The following is a 14,693-nucleotide window of genomic DNA, read 5'->3' on the forward strand; positions in this document are numbered from 1 at the left end:
ATAAGGACACCTCATCTTCCCTGCTGCAAACTTGGCTTCCGTGAGGGCATTGACTTGACAGAGTCTGGTACTTAGAGAGAGGACAGATGGCACCTGGTGATCAGACAAAGCAAAACCTTTGAATGTGCATCAGGAGTACTATGAGAAAGTGGACAATGCTGCACTCCTAATGTTTCATTAGTTTTATCTCGTTCTTTGTTTTTTTAATTTAAATTTTATACCCATGGGCAAGACTTTTCAGGGACAAATGTTGTAAAACTCAACAGAAACTCAAGTTTCTTTAGTTTCAAACTGTACAAGACCCAGTCACTAATGTCTCTGCTGGGAAATAGTTTAAAAACGAGTCTGGGGTGACCGCTTAATGAGTCTTCCCCCTGTGTTGCTCCAGGTGAGAGCTGTGCACACTGGCTGCACTATAGCGAGGCAACGAAATCTAGGGAGACCTGGGCCAAGAGCCTGCTGGAAGAGTTCCGGGCCAACGTGGAGATGCTGAAGAACGCTTTGAAAGACCAGCGCATTGCTGCCAGTGTCCCGGCTTCCTCCCCTCCCCACAGCTCGCCACAGCATGCCCCCGCAGGTACCACGACACAGCCCACAACCAAAAAGACATCATGCCAGTCTGTCACCATACCCCCTTCAAGTCCTTTACAGTGTTAAACACAAACCTGCAAACACACCATTGCTTTATTAGCTATTTTTGTAAGACTGGTAGATCTGAGCTCCTTACTGGCTTTTTTTAGTCCAATGGACATTTGATACCAAGCAAACTGAGAATAACAAAGCTCTGAAGTCCAAGATTTTTATTTTATTTATTAAATATTGTCTACACCATACATACCAAAGGGTGTTTTTCTTCCTGTTTTGGAGTTATTTTTGCGATTTCATATTTTGTTTTAAATATTTATTTTGTATCTTGTACAATAACTGTACTGTTCAGACATACGTTGTACAGTGGCAGACAGAAGCCCTTGTACATTGAAATCTAATTATCTGAAAAATAGATAAAATTTTAAATGCGTTACAAGTTTAGAGTGCGGGGGGCCCAAATAAGTTACGTTTTGTAAAAAGAGACCAAAGAAATCCTTAAATGCATTTATTTTAATGAAGTCTTAAAACATTCTCTTTAAACAGGAAAGATCTCCACAACGTCAACCAGTACTTTCTCTACTCCCAGCCAGCCACCCAGGACTCAGTTAATGTCCAGCTCTATTGTGTTGAGGATGGCAGACTTCAGTATCTATCAGGTCATTTTTCACTCAATTTCAACAGCGCTCAAGTCTGTGTTTGTCTTTAGACACTGCTGTAATAGTTTTGATAGGAGGCTGAACCTGATACATCTTGAATATTTGATAGACAATATGATACATGTGCTTATGGTTCATGGTTTCAGACACCTAATATTTATGATACTGGTGCCATTAATAAAAAAAAAAAAATTGCCTTTAAATTAAAAATTGATTAGATAAAAATCTTTTATGAGTTTATAATTTTTTTTAAGCGAAAAACAAACAAACTTGAAGGCATTAAAAGATCACTGTTTTTGGCAGCCAAGTACAACTTTTGCAGACTATAAAAATCCTTTTTGTATGTATTTATTTGCTTTCAATCTTGTCTTATGGCTGTGATGCCTTTGGTATCTGTTTGCTTTTTATTTTCTAGATTCTTCATAGCACTTCCCCCGCATGGACTTGAAAAGACACTGGGTTACATAATATTAAAAAAAAACAAAAAACTGCTTCTAAAACATGGTGCCCTCATTTTCTTTCTGGAAATGGGCTCTAGGTCTCGACAGCAGAGCAGAGACGCTCCAGCCCCAAATCAATGATCTCCTGCAACAAGAAGGTTCTCTATCTGCCACAAGAGATGCCTGCCATTCATATAGAATTCACCGAATACTACTTTCCTGATGGGAAAGACTACCCGAGTAAGTAACTTCTCCTTCACAATCAGCCACTCTGTTAAGCATTTAAGAGTTTTTTATTCATTTTATAAGGCTTTCCTCAAGTATCCTCTGAAACATCCTGCTGAACTATTTGCATACATGTGTTAAGTTGAGTGGTGAATTGAGATACTAAGACCTTGGGAGACATAGGGAACATGCTAATGGGACAATAAACTGCCTGTAAAAATGCTGTCGCCATGACCGTAGTGCACAAGACTGCTCCACCGTCATCTACTTTTAACATCAAGTGAGAAGATCCACGGTTTCATTTAATGTTAGCTAGGAAATCTGGCATACAGCGTGAATGAAACTGTGAGCCAGGACCTGACCATTATCTTCACAATATTTGTACCCGATTGTTGAAGTTCACCCCATTTTCTACTTTTTTCGATCTTTGTCATTCACACTGCATATTTAGGGTTTGTACTGTGTAGCTAATGAATGTCAGTCACCTTATATAAGGGTAATACATGATGATAAACTTGAAATAATAGTGGCGCTGGTGTCTGCTCCCTCCCTGCAGTCCCCTGCCCTAACCTGTATGTGCAGCTCAATGCTCTGCAGTTGGTCCTGGATAGCAAAAGCATGGTGTGGCTCAACCAGTTTGTTCTGGACCTGATGCAGAGCTTGGAGCAGTTCATGACCCTCTACAAACTGGATGACAGCGAGAAACCTGATGAGCACATTGATATCAGAATGGATGGGCTGATGTTAAAGGTAAATGGCTTTTATTTATGCTAAGGTCACACTCCACGATTTATACAGTCTGACCTGATTTTGAGAACAGTGGGCAGCTCACACTGAATGACCGTCTTTCACTGAATTTGTTTTTTGCGTAGTGAAGGATTTCAGAGCATTTGTAGTAAGGGGCTCTGACACAGCCTCGAAACTCCCCAAATCCTTCAGAAACACGTGATCCATGCAGAGAAAAAGTAAACAAACATGGACCTAGACACTCAGAAGCCTGCCACTGTTGCTGTTTGCATTCGTCTGTGTGGACAAACAAAAAGCAGAGAGAAAAGAGAGAGAGAGAGGGAGAGATGGTATCGATATTTTGTGCAGACCTGAGTCAATTACAGAGACTAATTGGTATTTGTATTTGAAAATATGTTCCCTGCCTCAAAACAACCATCACATTTTTAAGTATTTGAATAACTAGTTCTGAAAATCAAATACTCATCATGTTTATTCTTCCTGTTTCTTTTCTAATGACATTTATGAGCTTCAGCACATTCAAACTTCATATTCCTTTATTTATTTTTTTCCCCCCAGCTGGTCATTCCTACAGAAAAGGAGCTTAAGGGACACCCTGACCTCCCGCGCTCCATTTCCATTCAGACGTCGGAGATGGTTGCCAGCAACACCAGGCATTCCTCCAAGTGCTCACGCTCTAGCCTGGAGGCCGTGCTGCAGGACTTCAAAGAGCACCAGTTCTTCAGCAAAGCGTTCACCTCCTTCCCCAAATCCCCCGATGGCTTCAACATCCTGCACCCAGTCTTCCAGAGGCATGCCCATGAGCAGGACACCAAAATGCACGACATCTACAAGGGCTACGTCACCCCCACCCTGAGCACCAACGCGCTCAAGACCTCCGCTGCTACCGACCTGTGGGCCATCCACTTCTCCCAGTTTTGGATCGACTACGAGGGAATGAAGAGCGGCAGGGGCCGGCCCATGCCCTTTGTGGACTCCTTCCCTCTTTCCATCTGGGTCTGCCAGCCTGCCAGGTATGCCCAGTCCCAGGAGCACCTGTACTCCGCCAGCCGCCCAGGCTTTGGCATTCCCAAGAGCGAGTCGGCAGAGCTGACCAGCCGCCTGCAGCGCAAGAGACTCCTGAAGGATTACTATGGCGCAGACTCCGATTCAGTCACCAACGGGATCCGGAAGCCCCACTCCCTGGACAGTACCCCCCTGTCCTCCGAATCGACCTCCCCTCCTGCGGAAGCAGATCTTCAAGCGCTGATCCACATCCAGAAACACCTGAGCCTGCAGATCAACCATTACCAGTATGTGTTCCTGCTGCGCCTCCAGCAGTCCATCAAATCCCTTCAGCAGACCATGCAAGAGGACATTGCCCGATCCACCACCAAGCACACGGAACACGCCGGCCACAGCAACGTCTGTGTGGGGGTGCTGCTGAAAAGCGCAGAGCTGGCCCTCCTGCTCCATCCACTCCCCACCCCTGAGACAGGAACCAAGTCTCCAGTTTCCGACAACGTCAGCCAGATAGGCTCCGATATCTCCCCCTCAGAGAGCAGAGGGAATCTGGAATCTGGCAGCGAGACCTTTGTGGGCCCAGAAGAAGTGGTGGCCCCAGTCCTCTGTTGCACCGCTTCTGTAGATGACTTGCTGTGCAATCCGTGTGGCAACGGCTCTGCACAAGAACCTGTGCCCCTCCAGCCCACCTTGGATTATATCCCAAAAGGCCCCATCGAGAAGCCCAATGCAGAGGACGGCGCAGTAGCATCTGGGAGGAGGGCAAGCTCGGAAGAGAAAAGGGACTGCATGAAGCCCTCAGAATTCCTTGTGGACCCCTTCTCCATCGGGGGTCAGAACCAAGAGCAGTTGAGCAGCCTCACTGATTGTAAAGCCCTTCAAGACGAGCTTCCGACAGCTGTCAACAGCAGAAAGCCCGGGGCCGGAGACTCTTTCTCCGAACCCGGTGCCTCCAAACCCGATGCGGCCTTACCCTCCAGAGACTGGAATGGTGGCCGAGAGAAAACTCCAGGGGCCAGGATGCCTCAGTCAATGTCAAGGTACTGAAAGGATTTGAATGAGCCTAGCTGATGCAGTCTCAAATTATCAGGAATTCATAGCTGATGACATTAAACAGTAGTGAGTGTCCAGTTTCTTCCCACACTAAAACACCACTGCTGTTTACTTAGTTAATCATAAGTTTGAATACTTCCCCCACATGCTTAACAAATATTTAATCTGTCACTCCTCATGAAATATACTATTGAAAGTATAAACTTTTATGGACATAATGTTACTGAACAGGGATTATGAAAACCACAGCACCGAGCTCTAAATATCCTGTGAATATGCATGGAGGTTCGTGTGAAAATGTGCTGTGTACAGGGTTTTGAATTTGCAGGGCTCTGCCTATCTGGGGGAATGTTTCTGCTCTGAAGGTGTCTTTTTACATGAGAATGACATCCCTCATCTGATTGACAGCTTGGAAAGAGCTACCAGAAGAAAATGTAATACTGCTGATGGCAAGTCTCCAGAGAAAGTTTAGTTGGTTCATTTGAAGAAAAATGTGAAGAAAAAGCACCTTCCTTTTCCTATAACCAGGGTTTGGGGTCTATTCAACTTTGAGTTCAAATGCCCTTTTTCAGAGCCAATACATATTCCATTCCTAATTATTTTTGCTGTGGACATAATAGACTCTACTGGAATTGGACTTGAATTGTGAAACTTTTTAAAAAGATTTAGCAGCTTAGATGGAAAAATCTTGGTCATGTTTCAGGACTTGGTTGAACGCATATCGTTGGATTTCTTTGTATATTGTTTGTTTGCAGAAATTCAGAGCTCGTTTTGAGAAATTAGAATTTTGTTTCTCATCCCCCAAACTGTCGTGCCCAAAATGATCGTCTCTTCCAACTCAGGCATGAGTAGAGGAACGTGGATGGATGGCAGAGGAATGTCCTCCAGCCCGTCTATCCATCCACATCCTCTTTGTTTGGCAAGGAGAACCTAATCAGTAGGGGTCGGTGAGCACCATCTGAGCTATTCCACCTGGTTATGGATGCTTCTCGTCAATGTGCCCATTTTCACTCAACAGCCAAAGCTGCTGAGCAGTTAGCTTTAACCACTGCTTAAGTGAGAAGTCACAAGGCTAGGCTGTAGTTTACATCCATCTGTCTTACTTAACAACTTGTGAAATCTAAGGGACAATATCTGAGACCTGGTGAATGGGCTTCTTTCTGGTGTTTGCATATTTTTATTGTACAGAGGCTCTGAACACAAGCTCAAAATATCTAGTCTCCAGGTAGTGTTAATTTATCTGCTTACAGAGTACTGCAGAATGAAGATGCGGTGCATTTTAACTTCTGTTGAAGAGTATCAAATGTATCACAGAGATGTAAGGGCCTCACCCAACATTTATTTAAAAAAACATAAATAAATCAAGAAAATAAGAATAAAAATCGTTCTCTGATCCTGTAAAGGGGTGTGCAACCGCGCTCCAATCTCGGTGGGGTGGACGTGCCCTCCAATTCACCGGGGGTGGGGTGGGTGCTATCGTGCTCTGATCTTGCAGGGGGGCCATCATAAATTCCCGTACGCCACTGGTGAGAACAATAAAACCACAGACACAAACACAGACGTTTAAATGTATGTATTCATTCTTTTCCAGCAGCCTTAAATTGCACATGGACAGAATCACCCTAATGAGAACTTGCAGAAAAAACATATTACCCCTCTAACTGAGTATATTAGAAGAGATGTTGCTCAATTCACGACAGGGAGTTGAAATTCCCTGCTTATCTATAATGGTCTTATCTGCAGAACCTGAATATTCTACATGTGTTTTTGTAATTAACCTCTAGAGAAAACTAAAACTCAGGGATTTGAATATCGCTGTGAACTGGCAAACTGAGGGTCACTGTGTTAAAACTAATAATATGCCGGAAGCATTTGGAAATGGAAACTTTCTTTTCATAACCACATTATGGCTAGTAAATATGCATATCTGTGTGTCCAATCAGAGCACTGAACACCAGTGCTGTGTCAGGAGTGTAGTGGTTTTAGTAAGTCCCAGGATACACCGATGAAGAAATAACAAGTTTATTACAGTTTACACAAATACATGTTAACCCGGATCTCTCCTCTCACATGAAGTGAAGGAAAGAACTAAGGATTTGAGTTGGAGAAGCCTTTTTGTATCTTCAGAGACAATGGGTTACAGTCTTCTCTGTCAGAAGTGATAACATCTCATTAAAATACAGTTGTACAACATAGTTTACCACATACATAATAATTAAGTGTGTTACTGTTGTTGAAGTGTTTGAGTTGATTGGTGATGGTCAGCATTCTTAGGCAGCAGAAGTTTATCAAAGACATTGTTGTAAGTCCTTAACCAAATACCTGTGACCCAAAACACACAATCTCTATACTGTTTGACTGTTTCAGCTGATTTAATATCCAGAAAACAGTGGCTGAATGAAATCATAAAAAGACAATGCTTGATTGAAGTAACCTCTCGGACAGAATAAATACAAACTAATGATTGCTTCATAGATAAACTGAAACAATGTATACTATAACAACATGCAACAATTAATAATATATACAGAATATAAAGGAAATAATAAAAGTAAATGTTCCCACTACAGGAGAAATTGGAAGGATCTGAAGTACTTGTTTAGTTTTTAATCTGTTGTGTTAATCTGGAAAGGCCAAACTCCAAGTCAAATCTTGCGATGTTCATTCTCCTCTCTTGGACTCTGATTTGGATTGTATAACCAGCATCTGGTAACCAGTCTTCACAAACCTCGTCTTTAGCCATTGGGTATTGTCTGTTTTGCCCCAGTGCAGAACTCAAAACCCCAACCTGGATATGAAGATACAAAGCTGTTGAAGTTCAATGATGGGGGAGTTGTCATTGGCCCGAAACATTGCAGTTTTTGATGGATTTTGGATCAAGGACTGCCCCCCTGCCATGTATAGCTCTCCACCATCATTGAATTTGAACAGCTGATTGCCGCACTTTTGTATCTTGATGTGCTTTTTGCTCCTTCATCTATGCTTACTACTTCAGCCATCATTCACCTGTAACGGAAAGGGTATCAATTTGTGTAAAAGGTAAACTAATATGCTTCTCTTCAGTACATTAGTTTAAGAGCAATATCAATGTAAGGAAAGGGAGTGACTATTCAGACATCCTGTGGGTATTTTATCGGTTTTAGATATGACACAGGGGTTCACAGGCTTAGGCAAGAGTCAGAGAGGCAAGTGAGACACAAGGACACTGGAGGGACCTAAGAGAGAATGTCAGCAAGGGGTTTTAAATCCCTCTTTGTGTTTTTGTGTTTAAGTGGCAGGCTGATCAAAGAGAGATCCCAATCCAGCTTTTCCGTATCCTACAAGAATCTGAAGAAAAGTCCGTCTTTGCATTCCCTGGACAACATCTCCATTGACAGCAATCTACTGGAAGAGCACATGTTGGAGAGTGACGGCAGCGACAGCTTCATTCTCACTGACAAAGGTAGCCCAATGGCACTGTTTCGCAATAAATTCCACTAGATGGCAGTAAACCAGTATGAAACAAAGGGTTGAAAAATATAGCAGAACCTTGGAAGTGCATACCAAATATTTTGAGGTGATCTGCAGGGCATCGTGTAATTCATTCAATCTGTATGAAATAGAAATGTCTGTGCTATCATTATGGTTGAGAAAACATTTGTTCCTCTTATTAGGCAAAACAAGTGGAAAAGCCTTTTTGAACATCTTAATGCTGTGTGGGAGCATGTATCTCTTGATTTATGGAAGAGCAGCTATTTATATTTACACAGGAAGTCTTTAGATGCCTAATAACGTCATATAAAGCTGCATTTCTCTCGTCAATTCTTCTGCCATTATTATTACAGATGGGATTTCTGAAGATCTGTCAATGGCTGGTTTTAAAGATGACCAGAGTCTGGCGGAAAGTGCGACTGATGCTCTGGGACAGGAGAATGACGGGGGCATGTCACCAGATGCTGTCAGCGCTGCTTCTCAGAGCATAGAAGAGACCAATAAGGATTTGGTAAGGAGTCCTCCCTATAACAATATTGAATGTGAAGACCTACATTTTAACATGCAGTACACACACAAACTTTAGTTTATTTAGTAATTGGAACTGTGACTTTGTGACCTCTCATATGGTAAGCTTGTAGTATTGGAGTGTTTTTTTTCTCTCTCATATTCTTGGTGTGTTTTAGGTGTCTGTGGTGGTTTTTAAGATATTTGGTGCTCACTGCGGCCTAGACATGAAGGGGGACAGTGCAGCCGTGTACCTGCAGATCAATGAGTTGATTCCACACCAGCTGGGCAATGTCAACTTCAGACAGTACATCAGCAACCCCAGCATGGGTAAGAGCAACTCAGTGCACCACCTACCTGCCTCTCTCATGCACAAGATGCTGGTAAAGAGTCATGACAGTAAAGGTAGGGTCATGACTCTTGCCAAGAAGTACGGCTAGATTACAAGTTTTGAGTCTTTGGGTTAATCCAGAATTCTTTTAACAAGTTCCTGCTTTGGACCTACACCTTTTGTCATGTTGATTTGTGTTTAATTGGCATTCAAATTTCAGTTACATAAAATAAGTTATGACAATACCTCTGCTGATTTTAATTTTGTAGTGTGTAAATGCAGCCAAAGTTAAAATAATACAGGGATCAGTGTATTCATTGCCCCCTAAGATATTTCCACTTTAGACCTGTGTTTGTGTGCTAAGAAGTTCCATATAGTGGGTTTGCAGGGTGAAAAAAGACTGACCTGCTTCGATACACACCTCACTGCTGCGAATCGACCACATTCCTATACACCAGTGTAAAGAATTCTGTACATACTGTATTGATTAACCACAGTCGATGGTTGACCAAGAAATCCATCAAAAAATATTACCAAACTAAAACGCCACCTTTTGAAAGAAAGAAAAAGAACAATCTATTAAGCAATCATTTATAAGGTCTCTTTTAAAGAATAAGATTGAACAATTTCAAGCTTTTTGTTGGCAGTTTTGCTTTTTTCAGGAAGGGAAGTTCTATCGAGACTATAAGCAACCACATTGCAGTATCAGGGATGGAAAATAACCTTTATAGCGCTATTGTGAAATTTATTAACTATCATTATTTTGGATTAAATTAAAATCTGTAGTTTTGGAGGGATGTATGTATGTATATTTTATAAGCGTTTTGGTATTTTAGGAAGGCTATTAATGAACTGGTCAGCATTTCAACACTTGCAGGAGCCTGGTTAGCTAAATAATTGATTTGAATCCAGGTATGTGAAATAAATTATATACAGATTAACACAACAGATTAAAAACTAAACAAGTACTTCAGATCCTTCCAATTTCTCCTGTAGTGGGAACATTTACTTTTATTATTTCCTTTATATTCTGTATATATTATTCATCGTTTCATGTTGTTATAGTATACATTGTTTCAGTTTATCTATGAAGCAATCATAAAGCAGCATTTTTTATATTTTATTTATATATATATTTATATAAGAAGTGTTATTTGTTTACCAGTTAGCCGCTTTCATGGTTCTGTGTTACCTAATGGCATTTTCTTATTAATAGGATGAACAAAAAAGAAAATACAGATTGCACTTGGTTTAATCATGCAAGCGTGCAGTTTTTAAGAGTAATTGAGTGTGCCAGAATTGTCTTAGGGACATTAAACAAAAGGCACAATTGTACTGATCCTGTTCCAGGGCCGATTAGGGAGACATGCTGTATGGAGTTGGTTTATTTCTAATTATCGATTGCATATATTATACAGGATCAAATGGACATATTTCTAATCATGATTAACATATGATTAAAATGAAAAGTGAATGTAGAAGTAAGAGCAGTGAGTACTAATAACCTGGGTGATTAAATAGTGTATCGGCCTCACAAAATTCAAAATCTACATCGAACTAGGCTTTGCAATGTTGTCATTGGTGTTACACATCAAAGGTTGCTCCCATTTAAGTAGTATTGAGTTATATTAATTAACCCGACTGGTAGCAATAGTCTTGAGTATTGGTAGTTTTCTGCAAAATTGATGCTGCCGTTTATTAAGGGATCGATTTGGTCTCTCAGGTTCAGCTTCTGCTGCAGCCTCTGGCCCCAGGAAGTCCACTCCAGAGGTCAAAGTGCGTCTGGAGAGTGGCCCCAGAGCTTCGGCCCACTCCCCCCTGGCGGCACAGAACGGCTTCCTATGCTGTGAGGTGGACCACTTCACCTCCGACTTCCTCCTCTCCTCCCTCCGTAACCTGGGCCGCTTCGTGGAGGACGACTCGGTCTCTCAGGTGCTTCCCATGAAGGTCACCATTTCTGACACCCGCATTAATTTGAAAGTAAGTGAAAGCATGAACCCTGCTTAATTGGGTGAGGTGAAAGTCCAAGTGCTGCCCTTCAGTGCCCTTGTCTACTGACATTTTTACTTCATTTCATAGAAGTACTTAAAAATACTGTTGCAACATAGGGATCTTGTGGTGGCAAATTATTTTGTAACAAAACATATTTATGGTTATGTATTTTTTATGCCAATTTCCTCTTTTTTATTAAATTATTGGAAATGGATTTAAAGAACAGTAAAAAGAAAAAACGCATAAGGATATTGTTTAGATTTTCATTCACGGTATGCAGTGTGCTTTAAGAAGAAAGTAACTTCTACATGTTTCCTATTTTACATGTAATTTTCTGACTAGTGTGCTTTTATTTATTTTGTATTCCTTTCTTCCCACGGTTGGGTAGATTAAGAAAATCCCTGTCAAAAAAAGTATTTTATTTTTATCCTAGAATGTCACAGGACAATTCAAGAGTTATTTATATGACATTGGTGTTGCTATTACTGCTGTTTTTTTTTTTTTAAATCCTCCCCCCCCCCCCAAAAAAAAAAAAAAACACATTTCATTGAGGTGCTGTGGAATGACATACAAAAGGGGATAAATCTTGCTTTCTTCTCCCAAGCTGCTTGCCGGTTAGCTGTTTACAAATTCCATTACCATTTATGAAAAAGAATGCTAAAGCCCAGCCACATTAAATGAGGGATAGGGCTATGGAGCTTTGCAACCTGTCTGCCTTTTATAGCACAAGAAAATAGCATGGCAGATTTTTGCCTCCAGTGCTCTCAGTTGAGAGCTGTGTGTGAGAAGCAGTAGGTGGTTTGCAGACAAGTGCTATTTAATGCATTTGGCTGTTCTTTATACAGAATGATGGTGTTTGCTTTGAGTCCCCTGCAGATTCAATTTTAGAAGGTGCTACAATCTTAAGCTTGTTATAATAGTGACGCACCAATATTGGCATATGTAGTCTTTCTGTCAATATAATCAGCTTACGTTTGGGTGGTCTTAAAGGTGTTTCTTAAAAGTTCACTCTTAAAGTGTTACAAACCGTATCTGCTTTCATCAACCATGTATGCCTGATACACTGAAATTGCTATTATAAGACCTAGGATAGCATAGATAGGAGATCATTTATATTTATTTTATTTTATTTGAAGACAGTGTGTTAGTTTTTTATTTATTTTTGTTTATATAGTACAGTTTGATGTTTCTTCCTTGAGGGGACTGAATTGTACTCAACTGAATGGGGATTTTCAAAGCAATTTCTGAAAAGGAAATGTAGAACTTTGTAAGGTGTCTGTCTATCAAGAGACTGTGTGGGTGAAGAATAAATCATCCACAGAAAATTTGAAAATTAGTCTGGGGTTTATTTGTAAGTTGTAACTTCCTCTTATTATTTTCTGTTGCAATTTATTGGTGTTTTAGTAGTGATCATAAGCATTCGTTAAATTAATTTCCTAAGGGGTGGTCAGCACATTTCAGAGGGAGAGCAGGTCTGCACGCTCCCCCACAACCCCCGCCCACGTGTCTGAAGAGTTTAACCCCCTCTGACCACCGTCTCCGTTTGGCTGATGCTGAGTCTTCCTTCTAGTAACGGAGCCACCAGGGCTGGAATGTGAGGAATTTTTGTTCAAGTCTGCAGTTCAACAAGTTAATCAGTATGTTCTCCTTTTCTCAACACTGTTGTCAAAGGAGGAGTCAGGGGTTAGTATCCTAGATATTTTGTTTTTTGTCGTCATTGTTGTTGTTTTTGTTTAGTTTTTTTGATGGAGAGAAATTTTCATCTAAGAAACTAACGCATACTAAGATGAACGATCTCTCCCATAGGACGATGGACCTCGTCAGAACCCCTTGGACCCTGAGCCAGCACCTATCACCCTGCTCATTAACGGGCTGCTGATTCAGAGGATAGACGACGGCTCCTTCTCCATAGGGGGTAGGTCAGAGGTGTTTGGATGGGAGGCGGTTACATTTTAGGTTGGTTTTGCAGTAATAACTGGACCTGTATAGCTAGATTGTGCACAATAATTACATAAAAACTTAGAGGTATTTACTAGGCCTGGCCTTTCCTAGCTCAAAGACGATTTATGTAATTGGGTGCTTCAGATAGAGGCATTCTAGAATTATAGCATTAAGAAGATTGCCCTAATATTCTTATTAAAACCAATTTGTGCACAGAAACGCCTTACAAAAGGGTCATTTTCCTCTCGCAGCCCCATGGGGAATCTCGTAGCCCACAGTCTGCACCACAGTGAAGATGTGGCTCGCCTTACCTACCTTGTAATGAGGAATGTTGGCAGTCCTTTATAAATCAATCATCATTCGCGTGCATCGCTCCGACAGGCTTCATAACCGCTTCGAATTCAAGCTGCTGATGTTGAAAAGAAGCTTCCTATTGTATCTCTGGTATTTCCTGCTGTAATACCTAATAGATACAGAATGTATTAAAATTGAGGGGTTAAAAAAAATGCAAACATTAATCTCATCCATTATTAAGTATTTGCGCCTGTTAAACAATGCCCTTTTCTGTGCCTCCGTCCCCTGTGTAAATAGTTATTTGTACCTGGTACGGCTGTGTAGCAATGGAAGTGCCTGAGATGTATTGAGGGATTTCAAGTAAACTGTGTTAGTCTGTGCCTTACCAGGAGCCAGGAGTGTAATGCAATAGCTGTACTGTTTTTGGCTGTAGACTGGAGAGTGTGTGTGTGTGTGTGTGTGGGGGGGGGGGGGGGTATAACGCAAAAAAGAAAATCCCCTCGGATGTCTTGGCAGTTCAGTTTTTTGGAGGACACAATAAGCTGCCTACACCTCTCCCTCCTTAGTGCAGGGACTATAGTAGTGGGCCAAACTGAATAATACCTGTCACATCAATTTCACATGGGGACAACAACAAAAGCTAATGCTAATTCCATGATCAGCCCCAATCCAAACAAGTCTTGTTCCTTTTTTTTGTGTGCCTTTTTTGAAGTGGAGTCTTTTCTTAAATTCCCACCACACACACACACACACACACACACACACACACACACACACACACACACACACACACACACACACACATCCTGACATGGTAAAATTCTCTGTTGCTGTGCTGTGTTCTGAGTGAAGAGATTTACAGCACTGCTATTCTTGTGTTCTAACCACAGGTGAGCAAACATATGGGCCAGGAATGAAAGCAGAAGCCAGGGCTGAAGACTTGAGTAAGGTGGGCCATGTTCCAGAGACTCGAAACCGAGCGAGCAGCATGTCGCAGGCCACTCAGACGCTTCCAGAAAAGCCATCCCCTCCAGCTCAGACCCCAAAACTGTCTCCGAGCAATGCTGTCAACACTGCAACCCTAGGCAATAAACAGGTGAGGAACCTGCAGCCTGGAGCCTAAAACCAGAGCTGTCATAGTTTGTGAATACATAGGACATGTGTGAGAATCATCAGAAGCTTCAGGGCAAATAAATTGGAGAGGGGGAAAAAAAAAAGGTGGCTACTTGAATACGGAAGGCAACTACAACTACATTGGTTAGTATCTCACACAGAGTAATTCCCTTTTAATACCTATCCTTTTTTCCTTTTTTAATTTATCAAATCAAGTGAAATGTCACCATGTTTATTATAAAATTGTGTAATATCATTCATATCATAAAATGTAATGCTTAAATCTATATATTTATAAGTGTCTATGCTATTAATAATGTCTGCCTTTTTTTT

At 41.3% G+C, this 14,693-nt stretch overlaps 1 protein-coding gene across 1 annotated transcript in view; it reads left to right on the top strand.

The window, feature by feature from the left end:
* The window catches only part of bltp3b (bridge-like lipid transfer protein family member 3B), a 49,235-nt gene that overhangs the window by 32,349 nt on the left and 2,193 nt on the right, over positions 1–14,693 (top strand). Inside the window, exons 10-20 of the mRNA XM_066705623.1 lie at positions 389–577; positions 1,132–1,244; positions 1,783–1,924; positions 2,466–2,659; positions 3,215–4,698; positions 7,984–8,153; positions 8,536–8,693; positions 8,869–9,019; positions 10,744–11,000; positions 12,819–12,927; positions 14,138–14,343. Coding sequence (XP_066561720.1) covers positions 389–577; positions 1,132–1,244; positions 1,783–1,924; positions 2,466–2,659; positions 3,215–4,698; positions 7,984–8,153; positions 8,536–8,693; positions 8,869–9,019; positions 10,744–11,000; positions 12,819–12,927; positions 14,138–14,343 — 3,173 coding nt within the window. The remainder of the gene's footprint in view (positions 1–388; positions 578–1,131; positions 1,245–1,782; positions 1,925–2,465; positions 2,660–3,214; positions 4,699–7,983; positions 8,154–8,535; positions 8,694–8,868; positions 9,020–10,743; positions 11,001–12,818; positions 12,928–14,137; positions 14,344–14,693) is intronic.

This window comes from Amia ocellicauda, chromosome 5 (assembly GCF_036373705.1).
Source record: "Amia ocellicauda isolate fAmiCal2 chromosome 5, fAmiCal2.hap1, whole genome shotgun sequence".
Lineage (NCBI taxonomy): Eukaryota > Metazoa > Chordata > Actinopteri > Amiiformes > Amiidae > Amia > Amia ocellicauda.